At 37.0% G+C, this 21,375-nt stretch overlaps 1 protein-coding gene across 9 annotated transcripts in view; it reads left to right on the top strand.

Annotated features, from left to right (window-relative positions):
* The window catches only part of DISP1 (dispatched RND transporter family member 1), a 149,566-nt gene that overhangs the window by 89,943 nt on the left and 38,248 nt on the right, over window positions 1-21,375 (top strand). For 7 of the 9 annotated variants that reach the window (XM_067564900.1, XM_067564899.1, XM_067564897.1 and 4 more), the window contains one exon: window positions 11,096-11,635. In XM_067564900.1, coding sequence (XP_067421001.1) covers window positions 11,127-11,635 — 509 coding nt within the window. In that variant the 5' untranslated portion in view covers window positions 11,096-11,126. Of the gene's footprint in view, window positions 1-260; window positions 365-11,095; window positions 11,636-21,375 lie in introns of those variants that run through there. The other 2 variants (XM_067564905.1, XM_067564907.1) reach the window with 2 other exon arrangements.

Genomic DNA, 21,375 nt, shown 5'->3' with positions numbered 1-21,375 from the left:
AGCAGGAAAAAGCTAGAAATTACATGTCACCTTCATATCCTGGCTTCCTGACCTTGTGTTGAGATCAAGCCCTCACCATACCAGCTGTAACCATTAAGACCTTGCCCCCAAGGGTTAAGTAGGAGAGAAACTCAACTGTCGTATAGGAGAGCAAACACGGAAAGTTCCAGCCCCTAACATGCCCAATTCAAAGCAATCTGCGTGTGCTTGTCATTCAGGCTTGTCTCTGCAGTATTGTAGGGCAGCTCCAACCAGCTTCTTCATTTCTGTTGTGTTGCTGCTGTTTGAGCAGTTCACAAATCACACTCTGCTTCAAGACGATTTCAGAAGACGATACTCGGAGATACTGTTAGTCAATTTCAAGGTAGCGTTTCTTTCTGTAGCTGTTAAGCTGTTTTATTTATGTTTAGGAAGCATGGAAGGTATTTCACATGGAAATGTATTTAAAATCCAACCATTCTTTCTTTAGTAAATTTTAGGCTATAGATTAAACTATTTGATATTTCAGAAATTATTACAAATGTAGATTTAAGACTTTCATGTATGTTCAGTTTATTTGCACTAAAATGTTACTCTGTCTGTGACAAGTAGACTCCTTTCTTGTAAAAGGTTACTGCTGTACAGAAACATTTGAGAGCCTGGAACAAAACAGTGCTAATACAAATATCCATTGTTACTGTAGTAGGTAGTTTGATCTTATGTTATAACATTATTATATGTGGTTTCTTACTTGTTTTTCAGATTAAGTGATGCGAGATTAAATAGCTGTTTTTTAAATTAATGGAGGGATGAAGTACATTGAAAAGTATATTGCAAAACATTAGTATTAGAATGTCTAGCTGAATAAGAAAAATATTGTCTCAGTACAATGAGTGGTGTTTTTTAAAAATCTGTTTTGCACATATAGTGACTTTGGTAAAGTAACTGCAACTACTTATGGATAATGCACTTTATTTTTATTAGCAAGTAAACTGATATGTATATAGTGGCTAAAATACCTCTGATGTGCATTGACATGCATATTTATCACTTTCGTTGGATGTTTAATGTACAGTAATTTTCTCTCAAAATGAGAAAAATGTAGTTAGTAATGGATTTTTAAGGCTTTCCTTTTGAAATTTGGATGTATACAAAATTCAGTAGAACATTTACCAGTTTATATCATACTTACAATTCAGTGGGCATGTTATAACCAAGAGACAAACAGAATTTTTTTAGATAGTCTTTGTTAGTGCAACACTCTGCTGTGTAATGAATCTGTAAAATATATAGGTTTCTAACCTATTATATAACATACCTTTCAATTTGGCATCATGGTATTTGTTATAGCAGTAGCTGTATCCCAGGAAGGTGTTTCTTTTTGGTGTCATTCTGCAGGTATTTTTATATGGCAACCCCATTATACAATGTACTAAATCCCTGTGAATTTTTCAGTACAAGTAACTCCGTTTACAGACACAAAAGAGACATATTCTGATTTTTGTGTGTCCATGGAGTAGGGTTATTTTGGATCAGAATATTTGTGATTATGAAAATTTAAATACCCTTTATATGGTAATACAAAGTCAGTAACCTGTATAAATAAGATTTAGTGTAAGGACAGTACTTCAGTTGCAGGCAATGAGTTTTTATTGCTTTCCATGCTCTTAAACTTTGCTGCACTATTTCTAATATCCTAAGATAGATAAATATAAATAAAACATTTTGTAATGATCACTCTTGTCTCTAGCTATATGCCTATTTTCAAAATAGTAATTCTTGCAGTGACTCATTATAATTCCTTTTTTCTTCCCTGTGAGTTTAGTTTTTTATTAAACCACAAATGTGATGATATTAAAAACAAACTGCAATAAACTGGTCAATCTTCTTCAGATAGTTTTTCTGTGAACATACAAAATTATTAAATTATCTTATATATATATGCTGCCGAAAAAAGGGCTAATCAAAGCACCACTGACTGTTTGCAATAATGATCTGTTTTATATAGCTTGTACTAAACAAGTTAACTTCTGATTAATAACAATTATTTATGAAGTTCTTAAAAATATTGTCTTCCCCACCCTGGTATCTTTTCCCCAATTCCCACTCCTTCACCTCATAGCTGATGATGTGTTACTTTGTGTGCCAGCTGAATGAAATCAATTCATTAGGTGCCCATCTGCAGCATGATCTACAATCCTGGCTTGGTGACATCTGGAAACTCCCTGGCACAGGAATCGCAATTCCTGACCCAGTCTGTGATGCAGGAAATTAAATCATGGTGTCCCAGGTTTAGGACAGGCCAGCTTGTTAGCATATCAAGCCATTGGAGGGGATGGAGGAAAAACAGCTGAACAGAGATACTGAATGTGGCAAGAGAGAGAGTATAATTGTTCATTCTGTAAATTTGAGCTTTATTATGATTCTACCCTAACCATTATTGCATGTCACAAATATTTAGATTATTGAAACTCTATTTATCAGCAAAGAAAGGCATGAATGTAATCAAGTGAGAATACTATGATTATGGTCAGTCTAGTTCCTATACAGTGAGTAAATGCACAAATTCCAGACCATTAAGAAATATATAGGTTCAGTACAATCAGATACCCATAATATAGCAGTAGCATTCATAAGTATTAAATATTTAACACTGGTGTACTCAACATGTAAATTTTAAAAATACCGTAACATGTTTTAAAGTTAGTGTCTTAAAAGTTGCTGAGCATTTCATATAAACATTTACTACTGAATAAAAACTAAAAAGATGTCTTTTTACAGAGATGGTAAATTTTAAAGTAGACATAAACTAAGTAAATGAAAAGTGTTCTCTACATGTAGAAGAAAACAGACCTTTGCTTTTTGTTATCTTCTAGTAGGTTTCCTTAACTAAATAATGAAAGCTTTTCAAGGACCAACTAGTAGTTTACAACCAAAATAAAAATCAAAACTCAGGAAATTGAGAGAAACCAACTCCCACATATTGTGAACACACAAAAATGAGATGCTAGAGAATTTAAAAAATGTCCATCTCAGAGCCAAAAACTGAGATCAACAACCATAAAGCATTTAAAAATTGTTTGACTTCTGAATGAATACTCCCTAGATAGAGAGCTAGGCGTCTCCCAGGAAAGCCAGTATCAAACACCAGGCACCACCTGTTACTTTTGTGAACTTGGGGGTGGGGGAGAAGCAAAAACAAAAATAATTTTGGTGAAGTGAAGGGGGAGAAACCCTCGTCAGAATGGTTGTGCACTGAATGAATGGCACAGCAAATGGAGTCCTGGAAGGGTTTATCTGAGTTTATAGAACTGAGAACAAGGTACACATTTGCATCCTAAAAAAATCTGTAGTGTTAGGGGACTTAAATCCATTATACAGTTTCTTCTGAAGGGAGACTAATGGATAGCTCTGGGTTTGTTAAATATTGCTCAATTTCAGAATATGTCCTTCTTGCAACATTTAAGATTAAATTGTTTCAGACAAACTTTTGGCATGGAAAGATGTTTTCATCACATCGTGTCATGCTTATTATCAGGACCATGATGTGCTCTTAAAAAAACAAAACAAAAAAACCAAATAGTTTTAATAGGATGTTTGTCTAGAAGCTGTGTGCAGCTCCTGATCTTGAACGTTTTAGATACTTTAAAATGCAATCTGAGCTGTAGCCAGCCCTAAATTTAAAAGGAGTGAACTAATAAAGTAATTAGCTGTTTGCTATCACTTAAATCAGTCTCTGTACCAGATGACTGGAGGATAGCTAATGTAATACCAATTTTTTAAAAAGGCTCCAGTGACAATCCTGCTAATTACAGACCAGTAAACTTAATTTCAGTACCAGGCAAATTCAGAATTATCAAACAGATGAACATGATACGTTAGGGAAGAATCAACACGGCTTTTGTAAAGAGAAATCATGACTCACGGATATGTTAGAATTCTTTGAGGGTATCAACAAACATGTGGACAAGGGTGATCCAGTGGATGTAGAGGACTTGAACTTTCAGAAAGCCTTTGAGAAGGTCCTTCGCAAAAGGCTGTTAAGCAAACTAAGCAATCATGGGATAAGAGGGATCGTCATCTCCTGGATCACTCACTGGTTAGATAGAATATACGAAACAAAGGTTAGAAATAAATTGTCAGTTTTCACAATGGAGAGGGGTAAGTGGCAGGGCCGCTCTAGAATCTGTTCTGGGACAGTGCTGTTCAACATATTCAAAAATGATTTGGGAAAAGGGGTAAACAGTGAGGTGGCAAAGTTTGCAGACGATACAAAATCACTCAAGATAGTTAAGTCCAAAGGTGCATGAGAAGAGTTGTAAAGGGATCTCTCAAAACTGGGTAACTGGGCAACAAAATGGTAGATGAAATTCAATGTTGATAAGTGCAAAGTAATGAACACCAGAAAATGTAATTCCAACTATACATACAAAATGACAGGATCTAAATTAGCTGTTACCACTCAAGAATGAGATCTTGGAGTCATTGTGGATAATTGTCTAAAAGATCTACTCAATATGCAATGGCAGTCAAAAAAGCTAACAATGTTAAGAACCATTAGGAACGGGATAGAAAATTAGACAGAAAATATAATGCCAATATATAAATCCATGGTACATCTACTCCTTGAATACTGCTTGCAGTTCTGGTAGTCACATCTCAAAAAAGATGCATTATAATTAGAACAGGTACAGAAAAGGGCAGCAAAAATTATTAGGGAGTATGGAACAGCTTCCATATGAAGAGAGATTAAAAAGATTGGGAGGATTGTTCATTTTGGAAAAGAGGAGACGAAGGGAGAATGTGCTAGAGATCTATAAAATTATGAGTGGTGTGGAGAATGTGACTAAGGCAGTTGCCCCTTCACATAACAGAAGAACCATGGGTCACCCAATGAAATTAATAGGCAGTAGATTTAAAACAAACATAAGGATGGTCCTTCTTTACACAGCACACAGTCAGCCCTTGAAACTTGTTGCCAAGGTGTGTTATGAAGGCCAAAAGTATAAATGAATTTGTTTAAAAAAACCAAATTCAATACATTCATGAAGAATAGGTCCATCAATGGCTCTTAGGTAAGATTAGTCAAGGATGCAACCCCATGTCCTGGGTGTCCCTAAGACTCTGACTGCTAGAAGCTGGGACTGGATTACAGTGGATGGGTCACTTGATACTTGCCCTGTTCTGTTCATTCCCTCTGAAGAATCTGGCCCCAGCCACTATCAGAAGAAAGGGTACTGGACTAGCCGGACCATTGGGCTTGCCCAGTATGGCCGTTCTTATGATCTTAACTACTTTTAAAGATTCATAAATAATCTGTGCTCTATAGCTGCTTCTACCAAATTTCCACTACATCATTCACATTTGAATTTGCACTTCTGTCATTCTCAGCTGCAAGCATTATTAGTCCAGATGGTATTTCTTGAACTAATATTTTTTTAAGCCTGTCGGTTTTTTAACAAACTTTAAAGCAATGAAAATTCTTTCAGTTGCAGCCAGAATAACAGGTGAACTTAATCCAAATCTAAAAAGAACATGGAAGTTAAGGAACATCATTTCCTACGTGTTTTTAACATGGTTAGGTATTAGGTACTTCCTGAAGGCCTTGCAACCCAGATGGCTGAGGTCTGCTGGGTAAGCAATGTTAAGTGTTAACTCTACAAATAATAGAGGGATCACTCATTAAACTGTCGTTATATAACATTGTCTTTATATGGTACCCGGAAACTACTACACGATAATGCTCCAAACTATTGGCCTTGACTGCATCACTGAAGTGCCTTCTCTCAGCAGTTGTCATTGTCAAGACTACAATAGTTAAAGGTAATTCTAGCTTCCCGTTGGTGGTAATCCAGCTAGTGTAGTTTCTAGATGGACATTAACCTAACCTTCAAAATGCTGGCAGCTCAGTCAGCCAGACCAGGGACTGTGTTTATGTGTGCGCTATATTAAATATTCAGATAAAGATAGCTTATAACTTTAGTCTTAAGAGTAATTAGAGCTGGGTATACATGATCTGCAGTAGCCATAGCCTCAGTATCTGTCTGGAGTTTCCATACATGGCTTCATTTGTAAATCTGAATAAAACTAAATTCTGATGACATACAGAAGTGAAACAAGTCTTTAAGTATTGAATATTCTGAAAGATTTGACTTAACCTTATTTTTAGTCTTATTCAAAATTCTCAACTTTTTAGTTTTTTTAAATCCTTATAATACCGAAATCTTGGTAAGAATTTGACTCATTGCCTTTTAATATCAATCTGTGTGCGCGCTAGGGGTCTGACAGAAAGGATACTGTAATACATTATTCTTACCTTCTCCTTGCTATGTAACTTCCTGTAATTTTTTAAACCTAATGAAGTTTGAATAGAGAGTACAGTAGTGCGGTGAATTTTTCAATCGACTCTGTATAATGACCTAATTGAGACAAAATTCAGATTTCTTGGTAGTACTCTGTTGACAAGTGCTTTTTAGTTTATATAAAAGCACAAGACAAATAATCAAAACAAATGACTAAAAACAAACCAAACTCTTATTTTGCTTTATCACCTTTATCCTCTCTCTCTACTTATGATCCAGCAAAGCACTTAGGCATGTGAGGTAGTCCCATTTACTTGAATGAGGATGACGTGCTTCAAGATAAACCGGTGCTTAAATGCATTGCTCGAAGTTTCCAGGAAAACTGACAAAACTCAAGTTTCTGGTGCCTTAAAAAAGGAAGAATGCATCAGCTTCATCTGTCAGAATCTTAATTTCTTGAAATAGTTCACAAGTAGTCGGGCACCGAGAGAGGTGCTTGAACAAATACTGAGCTGTATCAAATCTTATCTACCACCTTGAGGAAAATGGCAGTCTGTAATGTGATGTGACCTGGCCCTGAATCCAACAGCTTCTAAACAACTCTTTCTGAATATTTTCTCTGAATTGTAACATGAAGAAATTTCTAACAAGAATGGCATTCTGGTAGATACACCATCTGTTTAGAATAACATTTCATCTGGTCTTCACTGAAGATGTTAAACTGATGCCCTTTTGCTTGTTTTGAGTGGGGGCTGTAGATTCCCAGGGCGCTGCCCAGTAGTAGCAGTAGTGGATAAATGGGATGTCCAAATCCAGAGTTCCCCTAACTCTAATAAGAGGGCCTAATTTCCAAGATCATGTGTGAATTATTGTATACATAATAGCCATTCCATTTACCAGTAAGCATTGTGTATATACATTTAACAGTTTCTTCCGAAAGCATTTTAAAATATGATTTGTTAAAATAGCATAATTTTTAGTAAATAGTGTGTAAACTCTTGCAGGGTGCTTTTTATCTGCATATTTCAAATTGCTTTACAACCAAGTAAACATCATCCCAGTTTTTCTACAAATAGGGAAACTGAGCCACAGAGCTTAATGGCTTTCCTAAGAGTGCACAGTGAATCCGAGATCCAGAAATTAGCTTAGATCTCTTGAACTCCAGTTCTGTACTGAATACATGGGATCTACGTGATTTTAAACAATATGATACTCCGTTAATAATATAGAGCTGCCATTATGTAATTGTAAGTTAAAATAGAAATTATTATAATTATATAATTTATAATATAAAATAAAGTATAGATACCAACTTACAGCCTACTTTGAATGTACTTCACAGCCATTCATCTGGAATAGTTATTAGTGACATCACATAAAGACATTTCTTTATCTTTACAGACTTAATTTAAAATGATCATGATGCTGACAAAGATTCTACATGAACTGGTTATCCACTATGATTATAGATGTTGTGGTGCTTAAGTTAACCACTACAAAAAATACTACATAAAATCACAGTTACATTCATTGGCATATGCTACAAATATGTTGCTCTTTAAGACCGAAAACTAACAGCTTTCATCCAGCTGAAGGGCATGGGTATTTGGTATTCTTCACACCTTGTTGTATTATTGATAACACTGATAAATACTATAGAACTCCAGTAATCCAACCAAAGCTACTGTTTCCTCAAGCAATGATACTGATGCACTGTAATTTTCTATTCAGAACTAATTAACAATGTCATCCTACTGCATATCAATAATATCCACGAATGAACAAATATAACCAGGCAAAAATTCCTCAAATACTGCCAGACAACTCAATAAGAACTTTCTTTTTCTGGATGTTGAGCTATGTCGCCTTTAGCAGCCTCTTTGAAACTACTATGCAGCTCAGAGAAAACCAGGCTGTTTAAACACAGCAGTATTTCATATAACTAATGTCTTTTCAGACTGACACAAGCTTTAGCAGCCACTTGAATTTACTCTTCTATGCTGGTGAAAAGTTTTTTAAAAGACTTTGACGACTTGTTTGGAGCAGGGAGAGGGAATATTCAGAAAGAATTCGAGGAATTGGACTTTTGAGAAAATACTCCTGTTTAGCAAATGTGTTGGTTGTCATGTTCTGACTAGTTACTATTTAGAATTAACTTAACAAAGAATCTGGCTCTGCATATGATCAAATAGCATGGGGTGCATTATCAGAGATTACATTTTCTTTTAGTTTTAGAAGTTGAGGATTCGGAAGGATAACTTCTGAGACACAGCATCAGGGGTTGCCATGGGCAGCATTCCACTGTGTAAAGCACTTTCTGCTGGATATTAGTGTCCAAACAATTGAATAGCTCAGCTGGCTGAACATTCTTAGCACTCTAAATGCTCAGTGGCAGTATAGGAGAAGAAAACTAGTTAAACTTCCTTGCTTATCTTTCTGTATCTGTGTGTCATGTCTTCCTGCAAAGTCAAAGACCAGTAAATTACTACTCATGCTTACCACCTGTCAGACTGTTAATCCTAAATTTTAATGATGTATTTAATCAATTAAGATAGCTAAAGTGGTTTTAATTACCTGATTTCTCTTATTTTTAAAAGTATGAGGGAATTATTTTTAACAGTATATTATTCTCACCCTTCTTCCACACACACACACCAAAAAAAAAAAAATCTACAAAGGTCACTTGTGAAACAAATTCCTATCCTGGCTAAGTGTGGTATTTGAAGACCTTTGTTTTTGTTCTGTTTTGTTTTTTTAAATTATCCAGATAATCTTCTCCCGCAGTCTTCAGGCAAATTAGCTGTTGCTGGCACCTTTGACTGTCTTTGGCTTTCAGCCACCCCCTCTCAATCACCACTCCAATGTACGTAGCTATGACTTATTTGCAGTGTGCATACAGAACAAAGTCATCTGTAAGAGAAGCTTTTTCTTTAATACCGTTTTTCACTGTTTAAGCTAATGCTTCCAGCACACTGCACATCCTAACTGTCTTCAGGATTGCTAGGATTGCTGCTACACAGAAGGGTGAGTTCCTTAATCGGCTCAGTGGAAAATAACAAGCCTGAGATTTTGTCATATTTTAATTTTTTAAAATTCAAGTTTTGGAAAACATGTTGGTTGTGCTAGGTATACATTATCTCAAACATCTATAGAGACTTCTAGGTGGCAAACTAAAGTGTTTTGATTTCTTTAAATAGCCTTTAAAAAGAATCTCTTCAAAATATTTATAAATTTGTTTTTCAGTGGCTAGTGGTTGATGTGAGGGGAGGGCAGAAACTGTAACCACGTTGATTACTGCTAAATGCTGTCCGCCGTACAGCCCTGTCTCTCTCGCTAACTGTTCAGAGGTTTCAGCAAACTGCAGTGCACTGTTTTGATGATTACTTTTAGTTTACATTGAAGTCTATTTTTATGAATAGTATTTTTTCAGTTAGTCTTTATACTGAGCAAAGTGAACTTTTTCCAGCCAACCAGCTCAAGGGTGCACCTCTGCTTCTCAACCACATGCTGGCTATCAACCAGACATAGCCAACAGTGTGTATTTATTTGAATGATACATTTTGGTCTGGTCACTCAATGTGTAACTTTTTAACTTAGGGTTTTGGTTGAACAAGTAAAAGTCCTTTGAAATATCCACACAGCTGCCTATAGCTCACTTCCATTCCCTCCCTGCTGATGCTCATTTTTAGGGAGAGCTCATCCTGCTCTCTGCCTCTTTTCTGGATGCAGTATAGCTTCCTAAATGGGAGGCAGGATTTGGGGAGCCCAGAGTCTAACTCTTGAAGGGCTATATGTGCACTCGTGTTCAGGGATTTTTGGAGGGCATGTTGGGGCTGGCGGTAAGAAGATTGCACAGAACCACAGGCTGTGGTCCTCTATGAAGCAGGCCATAGAGCATGGGCCAAATCCAGGCCACGAGATGCTTTTGAACAGACCACAAAATCTTTTTATTTACTTATTATTATCATTATTGTTGCTTTTCTATTATTTTCTCTGGAGTCTGGATCTTGCCAAAAAATAATCAATTACCCATGCCGTAGAGGCTACTCCATCCCTTAGCGCCCACTTGCAAAAAGCATCAAATCTTCACCTTTTTAGCTTTAGAAAACTTTAACCTGGGGGCTCCCAGCTAAAATGCTGATGGCTTGAGGTATTTCCTGCTGAATCGCCTGACGCTTTGTGCCTATGGTTGCGACATACTGCTTTGAAGACCGTTATTTTCTTATTTAATGAAAAGTGGAAGTTTGACAAAATCAACTTTAGACCCCAACCACCCTGTTGACTAAGCGTGGAGATTTTTATGTCACAATTTAGCTTTTTTTATTCTGATACATTTTTAATCATTACCATAAAAAACCCAGCTCACATGGTATTTATTATAATTTTATAGGCTTTAACTTTTTGTATAATTTATTCTGTTGCCCCACTTAATCTTTTCAGCTGATGTAATAGTCAGTTTTTTAAAACATAGGATCTCCTTTTCAGAGTGGTTGTTCTTGATTCTTGGAGAGAAGTTTATTTTTCCATTGAAGAAATATACAATGATGATGTACTCTGCATGGAGAAAACTAAAACATGTACTGAAGTACTTTGCTAAATTGGGGCCTTAGGTAGGCCTCAACAATACAATTAGATCCACTGGCAGACCTTTATGCCTACACAAAGCTCATGCTGTTTAATGTAGGCAAGAGTCTGCCTACTCTTGGATCTAGTTGCAGGATTGGGGCCTTCCCGTTTTCAGTGTAAACTGTTTTGAATTTTTGAACACTGGAAAAAATCATGCTGCCTGCTAACTTTGGTTTAATTTTTTCTAGAAACACTGCAGATCCATCTCGCAGTTGGAGTATGGCGATGAACAATGTCAATAATGATTGTGTGGTCCTGAGTAATGGCAGCATCCTCTCCAGTGCTACCAACCCTAGTATCCTTTCAGCTACTGATGGAGGCATTGTAGCCCAACACCTCCCCTCCAAGGAAGCACCAAGAACAAAAGTGAGTCCAAATGGATGCCTGCAACTTAATGGGACAATCAAACCATCCTTTCTGCCTTTAGACAACCAAAGAACGCAACAGATGTTGACACAGTGCTGCCACCCATGCCCATACCATCATCCTTTAAGTAGCCATAATAATCAGCAAGAATGTCATTCATTGGCTGGGAGCACAGCACCATCTCCTATGACTTCCTGCTGCCTACAGCCACATACTGAATATTCAACATCTGTCTGCCAAAAACATACACCTATGTATCAGACCACCTGCTGTCTTCAGCCCTCCCCATCATTCTGCCTTCACCATCAATGGCCTGACCATTTTCAACATCAGTCTGTGCAACAACATGTAGCCATTGTAAGGTGAGTGGAATTACATTTCAATAATGTTCAATATACAAGTTAATTCTACATATATTTAATTCTCTTTTTACAAAAATAAGAGAAGGTCTAAAAGGAGAGTGAGCTAAATCTTTTATGTGCTGTTTTGCAGACAATAATAAAATCTGATGCATACAGCACTTAAAATGTATGCAAACTGTGTGGATTACATACTTAAATAATTTCATTCTTACTTTGAACCTGAGGGTTTGCTGTTCAGGAAGAACCAATTAATGTCAAGACCATTATGTAGGAAACCTTCCATTTTTTTCTTCCCACAAAGACATATCCTTCTTGGAGTTGTTTGGATCATCTGGAAGTTGTGGAGTTCTTCCTGTTTATAAAATTGCTTGTCACTTACAGCTATCAAAACTCTGTGGGGATGAAAGCTACTTCTCATTTCTAGCCAGCTCCTGGGCTTCCAAGAGAGTGAATACTGATAGTTTTATCTGAATTTGGGAATTATGTAATCAGTTGAGGAGGGAAAAAAAGAGATCACAGATCAGCAAATGGACAGTAATCTTTCATTTAGTATTTCTATTATTATCTGCTCTTTTGGGCCCCAAAATGAGATTCATTACTTCATCTACCAGACACTAAGCTCAATGAAATCAATTCAAGGTTTGTTAGACTTTATCTAGATAGTAGATGTCAAAATTACAGCAGTCTCTTCTGGACTCTTTTTGTTCAAAGCACAGCTTCTACTGATTTCAATTGCAGCTCTGAGTGCTCAGCATTTGGCGAATCAGACTTCAGCTGTCTCAAGATAGGCACCCTGAAAATGAGGAAAACCAGTGAAAAAGTTTGATTTAAGTGACTTGCCTTATCACATAGGAACTTTGTAGAGTGAGGGATAGAAGTCAGTTCTCTTGGGTGTCATTTAACTGACTTAACCATGAGACCTGTACTCCACCAAGATGGAGGCTTCATGGTTTGAGATCTCGGTGGCGAAAAAGAGCAGTCAGATGAGGAAATGCCCACACAGTTAGTTTATTGTTGCAACACTCAAACTAGCAGAGGTACAAGTTATAACACTCAAGCTATTAGAGGTACAAGTCAGGCGCTTACCACAATCAGGGAGGGAAAGCTCATTACCTCCCGCTAAGCGAGTTGTCCAGGAGCGAACCTATGTCACGTAGCACTGTCCGTGCACACAACAGGTCTACGGAGGGCTTCGTGGTAGGGCGGCACCTGAGGGTCCCAATATACCCCTTTCCCTAATTCTAGCAATAAGCTCATTAGTTACATCTCAATCCACTTGGGGATTGGTTCTTTACACTTGTTATTTTCTTTCCTATTGGCAATTAGCTAGGGACCAATCCACTATAAACTGTGGTTACTTGTTTATTGCTTTAGCTATTCTTTAGCTGGTTCAAACTGGTTCTGCAATTAGCTCACTTCTGCTTTTATCTCGGGTTCATAGCTAGGCCACTTTTGGGCCTACTGTTTAAGTAACCTACTGTTACTTATGCTAACTCAGGCCTAGCCATTATTACTTATACTAACTCAGGTCTAGCCATTGCCACTTATGCTATTCTCGCGTCACAATATCTTCCACTCCTTACAAGACCATCTTTTCTCTTCCTGAAGTTCCCTCCCTTGTTGTCCTCCAGACAACTGCCTCCTTCGCTACACAAACCTGATTCATTCCCTGAACAGCATCTATCCTGTGCACTGAATGAGGTAGAGATCTTGTGGGGTAAAAAATAGTATGTGATTCCCTAGTTAAAGACTATATTATACAAACACATAAAAAAGGGACAAATCAGGGTTGCACAGGCCACCTTAATTTTGGCATTTCAATTTGTATTTTGTTTTTGAAAACCATTTTTTTTTAAAGTTTATTTTCAGAAAACCAAAAACATTTTCACTAATAAATGAATGTTTACTGACAACATTTCGGTTTTTTATTTTTTCATTTTGTTTTGGTTTTGTTTTGGTTTAAAATTTTTGTTTTGGTTTAAAAACTAATGACATTTATTTTGACAAATATTTTGAACAGCTTTGCTAGTTGGGAGTTTCAGTGGGCTGTTATTCTTTTATATGGATCAGCTTTGGAAAGGGGATGACCCATATGTTCTGCCAGTAACTGTTTGCTAGACAGTGGAGTACTACTGGGAAATCCTGGGTTCTGTTCTAGTTTTGAGGAGGGAGTGTTCTGCCCCTGTCTCCACACCTCTTCCACTCCCCCAGAAGCTTCCTCCTTGCCTTCCTATCTCTGGGCTTAACAAGGGCTAGCATTGAGAACACAAGAAAGATGATCTCTTTGCTGTCAGTTCTGATGCCAAGTAACAGTGGCCCCCAGCACCTGGGAGGAGCAATTGTAAAGAAAGTCCTTTTTAACCCTGCATAAAATCATTCATAATCCAGTGGAATCCTCTAAGAAACTAGCTGCCAAACTCCAACAAGCTTCTACTGAGTGTGCAAACATGGTAATATTCCCCACCCCCACTCCCCCAGAGTATTAGAACTGAGCCAAATTGAATAGCTTTTCAGAGGGACAATAAAAACCACCTCTCTGACACTAGGGAGAACTCATCTGGTAAATTTTGTGTGTCTGCTCTAACGATCTTGTCAAATAGTTGTAAGAATTTAATGTCGGTGAAACATGCTCTTCCCAAACCTCATTTGCAGAAGTGGCCGAACCATTTTGAAAATAACTTTTTTGTTGAAACTTCTCAAAAACAAAAAACTCAGCCTGAGGCAGACACCAAATATGGAGAATTTCAACCTGAACAGTCTGACGAAGTTATAAATAACTGAAAATAGGCTCTTATAATGTAACTTTTAGGCAACTTTAATTATAGGAGTCTTTGCCAGGTCTGCCTATAATAAATGTAATAAGCCTCATTGCTGGAGTTATTTATATTTGCAAAGTTTTCTTCACATCCAGGAAGCCTGGATAGTTTTTCACCATTCTAAGAAAACAGCTTTTGACCAAGGTTGAGAGCCACTGATCTACAGTGGGATTCAGGAAATTAAAGTGCTAAACTGGGTTCCCTAAATCCTGTAGTCTTCACCCTATGCAGCAAGTCAGCAATCTTTCATCTGTGTTGCTCTGTAGCTATGAAGAAAAGAACAAGATTTGCTCTATAATGTGTGCTTCTACTCTAAAAACTTACCAACTGAAATGGGCATCATGAGGCATCATCATGAAATGGGCATCCATATATATTGGGATGCATTGATTTTCAAGTCAAATTTGCTCAGTGTACAAATAAAAATGTTTTTCTAAGGGCTACATCAGGGATCTTGAGTCAAGCTGGACTTTTTCCTCCCTGCACCAGTAATAAAAGTTCTTTGGAGTAAATTTCAGAGTAAATTGCTACACCTGTGTAATCCCTGTGCCAACAGTGGGGTTGCATCACTGCAAATAAGGACAGAATTTGACCCTACAGTTAGAACTTTATGTAGCATCTGTTACTATTAACTATCAGTGCTGGGGTTCTCTAGCTATCATTATATGAAAATGTTCATGACATTTTTTTCCCCCACATTTAGTGAGAAAGTTTTCTCAGAGGAGATTTTGCAGCATTGCTTATAGGTTGTCAGACTCTGAATTTGTCTGGCTTCTTCTGGGAGCTCATTCCCCCAGCTAAATGTCTTAGATAATCTTCACCTGGTCATTTAGGTTTAATGAGGTGACCGGGACTCTGAGGTTGTGTGCCATGCTGAGAATTGAGGGGAGATACCTTATGTGTAAGGAGGGTATGCTTTCATTATTATTTGAAGTGCTACATTCCTCCTCCTCCTGATCAGGGTCATTTTGGGTTTGCTTGGGTTTAGCGAGCTGCTCTACATCTAGGTGCTGATCTCCTGTGACGTGATGGGATGGTTGTATTCTTGGAAAAGGTGTACAACAGAGTGTCCTCAGTTATGTTGGTGGCAACAGAGCCAGTGTTTCACTACCTCCCCAAATTGTCACATAGCTATTGAAGAGTGGGGAATAGGATTGATCCCTGTGACCTTGCTTGTTAAGGCACTTGAAGGGAAGGACAGTTGTCCAATTCACTGTTTGTTGGCTTTGCAGTGCTAAAAAGAGTAAAAAGCAGTAAATGCATATTTTTGTCGCTCAAGAAATCAGATAATATTGAATACACAAAAGGAACCGATCTGTTGAGTTAGTGCTGTTTTTACATAGTCACTTAACCGTACTTTAATCACTCATATTTTTGAGGATTAGTTTCCTTTTCCAGAGATGTTTCTTCATACCCTAATTTGGAAATCATCCAGTTTTACAGTATTTGTAAATTTTGACAAAAGTATTTTTAAATGCAAGTTTTCTTAAGTTTAATTAAATTTAGTGTATAATCAAGTTAACTTTCATTTCTATTCTTCAATTCTTTAAATATATATTCAGGGATTGTTATAAATTGAGTTGCAGAAGAAGATGCATTATATGGAACAAAACTTCGCACAAATTTTTTTCACTAAAATTTAAAGCTACAGGCAAGTAACTAATTATTTCAGCCTGGCAGGCTGTGTCAAGATTTTCAAGCCTAAGGCGTAACATTTGTCAGTGACCTAATCTTAAAAGAATTAGGGGCTAGTATATCATTGTGGATTAAAGAGTATAAAGAAGAGAGATTGAAGTAATGCACATTTGTGCTCGTCTTTTAAACTCAGCTGGATTGCAGGGTTTATAATATGTTAAACTTGAAATTTTGTAGTTTGACTACATTTGTAATAAAATATCTACACCCAACAAGAACGGTTCAAATGAATACAATCAAATTAATGTATTTTGAATAACTTTTAAAATCCCGTTTTACTCAGTTTTTAGAACCCTTTTACAGCTTTAAGACTTAAACCTCTTTCATTTGCTAAATATTTGTGTTTACAAATGAGAAGAACTAGTTACCTGTGTATGATAGGTTGCTCATGGGGGGCTTGGACTGTTGCTATTTTATTTGAGAATGTTGGAAAACATTGTAACATGTTAGTGGTGGGCTGAGTTTTGTGGTGATGGGTATAATACATAGAAGAATAGTTTGTAAAGTCCATCCATATAAAAGTAGATAAAATAAATCAAATGTTGGGCCTCATAACTCTCACCATGGCCTTTTAACAGATCAAGCTTCTGAGATTAGAAAATCTTGGGTAAGAAATGGCAAATGTGTTAAGTTAATTCAGTACATAGATAATTCAAATGTATTCTTGACCCTCTTGCCATGAGCAGAATATCTCAGTGTAAAATGGCTTAGCATCTGTGAAATCCTAGCTGTCTGCCCAAACTATAGAATTAAATTATCCAGACATTAAATTTTGCTTTCAAACAGATGTTTTCTAAACTCTCTTTTTCAGAGAGAGGGTTGTGGTTTCTTTTTTTATGTAACTTTTGGAGGGCCTTCTACCCCATACCCCCACATCTCAGTGACCAGCTCTTAAACTGTAGTGCTTAGAACACTGACAGGTCACATTGGTCTTGTTCTTGCTGCACCTTTGTTTTCAGTTACTTCTATAGCTAGCCAAGATCTTCACCACAAAGAAGTAACTGGAGACAACTGGGAGGAACCAGCAAAAGTCATTAGAAGTCTACTGTCCTCCAAAAGGAGGAGGAGAAGCAGTATGACACACCCTCCCTACTAGAAGCACTGGTGCGACTGGAAGTGCCAGGGAAGAAGGCAACTATGCAGCCCAACAGCATGTATAGGGGTGGAGAGGGACATATGAAAAATGAAGAACAAAAGACAATGTGATTACATTTCCAAATGGAAGAAAACAGTGCATTAAAGAAAATTGAAAATACTTTTAATTATTTCATGATACTTTCCCATTTCAGTTATTCACATCGGGCTGATAAGCAGTATAAATGGAAGGGGGTGGTATATGCAGAGATTACCTTTCTTAAAATGTAGTCTGAACTACGGAAAGCATGGTAACTCTGCTGTGTGTGGTTGCCTCTGGAGCAAAGTTACATTTTTTTTCTCAGGTTCATGTGCTTCTTTTAAATAGACATCTATACTCAAAATATTGAACAAGACCCATTATCACCTTGATGTTGAGTCTTTTAGAATGATCTCTTTTGTGATATACAGCTTAGAGCAGTGTTTCTCAACAACCGACCCATAGACCGGTGCCGGTTCCTGAGATCTTCCTGACACTGCTTAGGAAGTCAGCAAGCTGGTCCCTGGTATCAAAAAGGTTGAGAAACACTGGCCTAGAAAACTTAAACCTATATATTCAAATATAAACTGAACAGAGGTGAAGGAGCAGAGGTGGTACTGCAGGCAAGAGAACCATTCCACCTGTTAATACGAGTGGGTCCACAAATGACACACCAATGTTTTTACCACATCTCCAAAGAAGAGGGGGGCTCCATATCTCCCAAAATCACTTATATTTTGAGGTGAAGTTGACTTGCAGTTATAAACTTGACTGCAGTTATAAACAGGTAATTCAGTCACCTCACACAGAGCGTTTTATCAGAATGTTAAGGAGACATATTCATGATTCTTGAAAAAGTACAAAACACATATACAAAACACCATACAAACAGTTGATCCCTACAGTTCTGTGCAAAGAAGGAAGGTGGTATCCCCATTCTCCAGATTGGGAAAATGACACAAGAAGGTAGTGATTTCTCCAAGGTCACGCACAGTGTTGTCATCCTGAAGTATGCAAATATGAGTCAAATGACAAAGAAATCTTTACATTGGCTTAAAAACTGAGACTTTTAAAAATAATACGTTTGACTTTATTATCCCTTTTTTTAGCTGTTAGCTTTAAATTTTTTCTTAGCAACTATGAGTGCTAAAAACTTACTTTTTTAATGAAAGCTGAGCTTCTCATCTTATCACATGATTCCAGTAGCTGGAGCTTTAACAAGAGCATCAAATTTTCTGAGATGAGATAAAACTGCAGAAGTCAGCAACAGAGCAGATGCAGCACATTGGTGGCAAAGATGTCACATTTTAAGTAAGGCTAAAATATACTTCTTTACATAGAGACATAAAGTGCTAACAAAGCATTAATGTTTTTAGACTTATCATTCATCTTCTGTTGCAAAGCTAACGTTCAGTCGATTTAAGTCCACTTTTAAAAAACTGCTGTGGGGTCACTGATTAATGTCTGAGTTCTGGGATTCTAGGGTCTGCTGTACCTCAGAGTTTTGTGCCACACACTTGTCTAAACTGCATTTTCCAAATACTTTAATACAGTTGTCCTTTTAATGAGTGCCTTTAAAAAAAAAAAAAAAAAAAGTGTTTTATAAAAAATGAGTGGCTGAAAAGTTGTGAACTGAAGATGGAATTTTTTTTAGCTGTCTGCTATCCATTTTACAGTTTGCTGCTAGTTACTTGGCAGACAACTGAGAACCAGAAAGAAATAAAAAGCTCTTGTTTTTAAAAAGAGTGAAAAGGTTTGCCAAATACCAAGTCTTAATAACATGACTTTGTTATGAAACAGCTCCCTCCTCAATTCCAGGAAAAGGGCATTTGTTATCTAGTTCATTCCTCAAGTGCTTGCAGAGCTGCTATATATTATATTTAAGAAGAAATTACTGACTTTAACATTTTAGGAGGTTATTTCTCACTTCAGCAATATTTTAAGACTGTTCTAAAAAATACTTCGATACTGAATCTCATTTAAAAATAAAAAGATTTTTCACACTTCCAAACACTTTTCAATATAAACATCTTTAGTTTACAATGTATTTCACACATGTAAAAGTTCATTTGTTTTAATTTTTATATTAAGAGGTATAAACTTGTGCACCGTGTATGCATACACTGTAATAAAGATGTCTAAGACAGGGACTTATCCCAATAAACCTTGCTATAACACTAAAATAATACATGTTTCCAAAAGTAATCTCTTATTCAGTTCAGATTCCTGAGGGGTGGCTCTGATTTGTATTATTAACATTCAGACAGCTAAATGGCTGCTGTTCAGTTATGTTGCATCTAGTTCCTAGTGGTTTGATGTCCACCCACAAATGCACTAAAATTCCACAGTATGTGCCAATGATTGCTGCGTGGTAGCAATCTACATGGGGGCAATAAATCATCCCCAGTCTTGTCCATCTCTTTATTGTCGTGGGGGGAAAGGTTTACTCCATGCACTCCTGTGGAATTATTTTACTCTGTGAGTTCCCATGGGGTTGGAAGTACAATGCTAGGGAGAGCCAGGGGTCCCGATTTAGTCAGCTCCTTTCCCCACCCACGAAACATGTTGCTCCATGGGATCCTATGCTGGGGACTTGCATAGGGTCAGGGAAGGGAAGGGAGGTATGCTGAAGCAAGCTGATACATCCGTTTTGTGACACCAGCCAGGTTTGTCAAATCTGGCATACGTCCTCTTGTGCAAGTGAAGGGAAGGAGCTGTCCCTCTGACTGAAATTTCAGGTTGGCACTCTTTTCTTCCCCCAAAGTGACTGATCTTCGAGTGTCAGTCAATATGTCAGCCTAAGTTTTTAGTCTTCAGTTTGACTTGCTTTGCTTTTATAAATTAGTCATGCTTGGTGTTAATTTAATAGGGCTTGTTCTGGCTTTATTAATAGGTATTCTTAGATCCCATGATGGTGACTATTGTACATAAGTTGCTTACCAAAACAGTATTCTGTATTTTTCATTAGACACTTGCAGAGAGCTTCAGGCAATGAGCTAACATGCAGAGACCATAGTGCAAAAAAAAAAAAAAAGGCAGTTCATAATTAAATTGACAAAATTAAAATAGTCAGTCTAGGTCAAAATGAAACTGTCTTAATCAACTTATTCATTAAGCAATCTAATGACTTTTTCAAGCTTTTAAATCACACTAATTAAGCACTGCTATCTGTCTAGACTTCAGATTGTTTTGAACAGTTTTGCAGTGGCAAAAAGAATTTATAAGATTCCTGCTTTGGTCTCTGTGCTGCAGAGTGCCAGAGTTTTACGGTCTTTTGACCTTTAGAACCTGAGGCTTGTAAGTGGCAGAGACAAAATGTGTTTGAAAATGAATTTCCCATGCCCCGAATCCCTCACCTTTCAGTGAACAACAGAATAGTTAGTACTTAACTAGTGATCTTCTAGGCCTTTGAACTGTACTCTTCAGAAGAGATAATTAACAGATAATATAAGAGGAGTGGCATACAACATAACAAGTCTTTCCTTGTTTACTAAACTGGCTGGAAAAATAGCATCAAAGTTGCTCCCCTTTAATAAGACAGTCTGATGATTTTGTGCTTGGGATAACTTAAAATTTGCATAAATTACATAAAACTTGTATGTGAAAGCATTAAAAAGTGCATGCAGAGCAAGAGCTAAAAATATGGCAGTTTAAAAGGAAATGTGGTGGGATATTTTTTGCCAAATATATTGTCTGTTTTCATTCTCCAGACCCTTTATAGTAGGCTAGTAACAAGGTTCAGTTTTGAAACTAGACAGACAACACTAGACATTGTGGGGATGGAGGGAGAGACTAGGCTCAACAAGACTGTGTCTCTGCTTTTCAGTATTCTCATGGAGAAGCTGTGTGCAGGGGCTTGGTATATTCCTTGTATTGTGAGGCTTTATTGATGTGGGGTATGAGGAAGATGAATGTCAAAAAGCAGCTTGCAAATAATCACAATTGTCTATATCTAGCCCCTTTCCTACAATCTGTCCTTCTTCCCCTGTGACACTATTTCATAATGCTTCATTCATATAGTAGCAAGTTAATTTAATAGTTGACATACAAATTTTTCAGTTAAGCTAAAGTACTTGAACAGTGAAAGAGGAATAAAAGTACACAAAAATGTATGA

The sequence above is a fragment of the Emydura macquarii genome, unplaced genomic scaffold, assembly GCF_026122565.2.
Source record: "Emydura macquarii macquarii isolate MOO-44397 ecotype Brisbane River unplaced genomic scaffold, CSIRO-AGI_Emac_v2 contig_2676, whole genome shotgun sequence".
Classification (NCBI taxonomy): Eukaryota; Metazoa; Chordata; order Testudines; family Chelidae; genus Emydura; species Emydura macquarii.
Note: the sequence above shows the minus strand (reverse complement) of the source record. Positions and strands in the feature narration are given on the sequence as shown.